Source organism: Wasmannia auropunctata, unplaced genomic scaffold (assembly GCF_000956235.1).
Source record: "Wasmannia auropunctata unplaced genomic scaffold, wasmannia.A_1.0 LD294207.1, whole genome shotgun sequence".
In the NCBI taxonomy this organism is placed as follows: Eukaryota; Metazoa; Arthropoda; class Insecta; order Hymenoptera; family Formicidae; genus Wasmannia; species Wasmannia auropunctata.
Window position 1 is genome coordinate 8054 of NW_012068683.1, and position 457 is coordinate 8510.

Consider the following 457-nt stretch of genomic DNA (forward strand, 5'->3'; position numbering starts at 1 on the left):
AGAGATGTGTATAAGAGACAGATTATGGCAAGCTAATGGCTGTGAAAGAAATCAGTTTTCGAGTGAAGCCACAGGAATGTTTTGGATTACTCGGCATAAACGATGCTGGAAAGAGTACAATTTTTAGAATACTAACGGGAGAAGAAATGTCTAATAGTGGTATAATGTACTTAAAGCAAACTGACATCCATTCGAATAGATTCAAGGTAATAACTTGTATAGTAATTTAATTTGTTTAATGCTATTATTGTTTATAATAATAGAGGATTACTTTTTGCAGTATCTTTCTGAGATGGGATACTGTCCACAAACTGATGCCTTAATGCCCTCCTTAAACACTTTAGATCACTTACGATTGTTCGCACGTCTTCGTGGTATACCAAAGTCCAACGTAGAGTCGGAAGTTGATAAATGGATTACTAGATTAAGTAAGTGTGAAATGCGAATAATAAATGCA

At 34.6% G+C, this 457-nt stretch overlaps 1 protein-coding gene across 1 annotated transcript; it reads left to right on the forward strand.

The window, feature by feature from the left end:
- Window positions 1-6: 6 nt before the first annotated feature.
- On the forward strand, window positions 7-428 carry LOC105461310 (ATP-binding cassette sub-family A member 3-like; the record flags this gene model as incomplete). The annotated part of the gene is made up of 2 exons (XM_011707813.1): window positions 7-206; window positions 281-428. Coding segments are annotated over exons 1-2 (319 nt in total), but the record flags the coding sequence as incomplete, so codon positions are not given.
- Window positions 429-457: the final 29 nt, after the last annotated feature.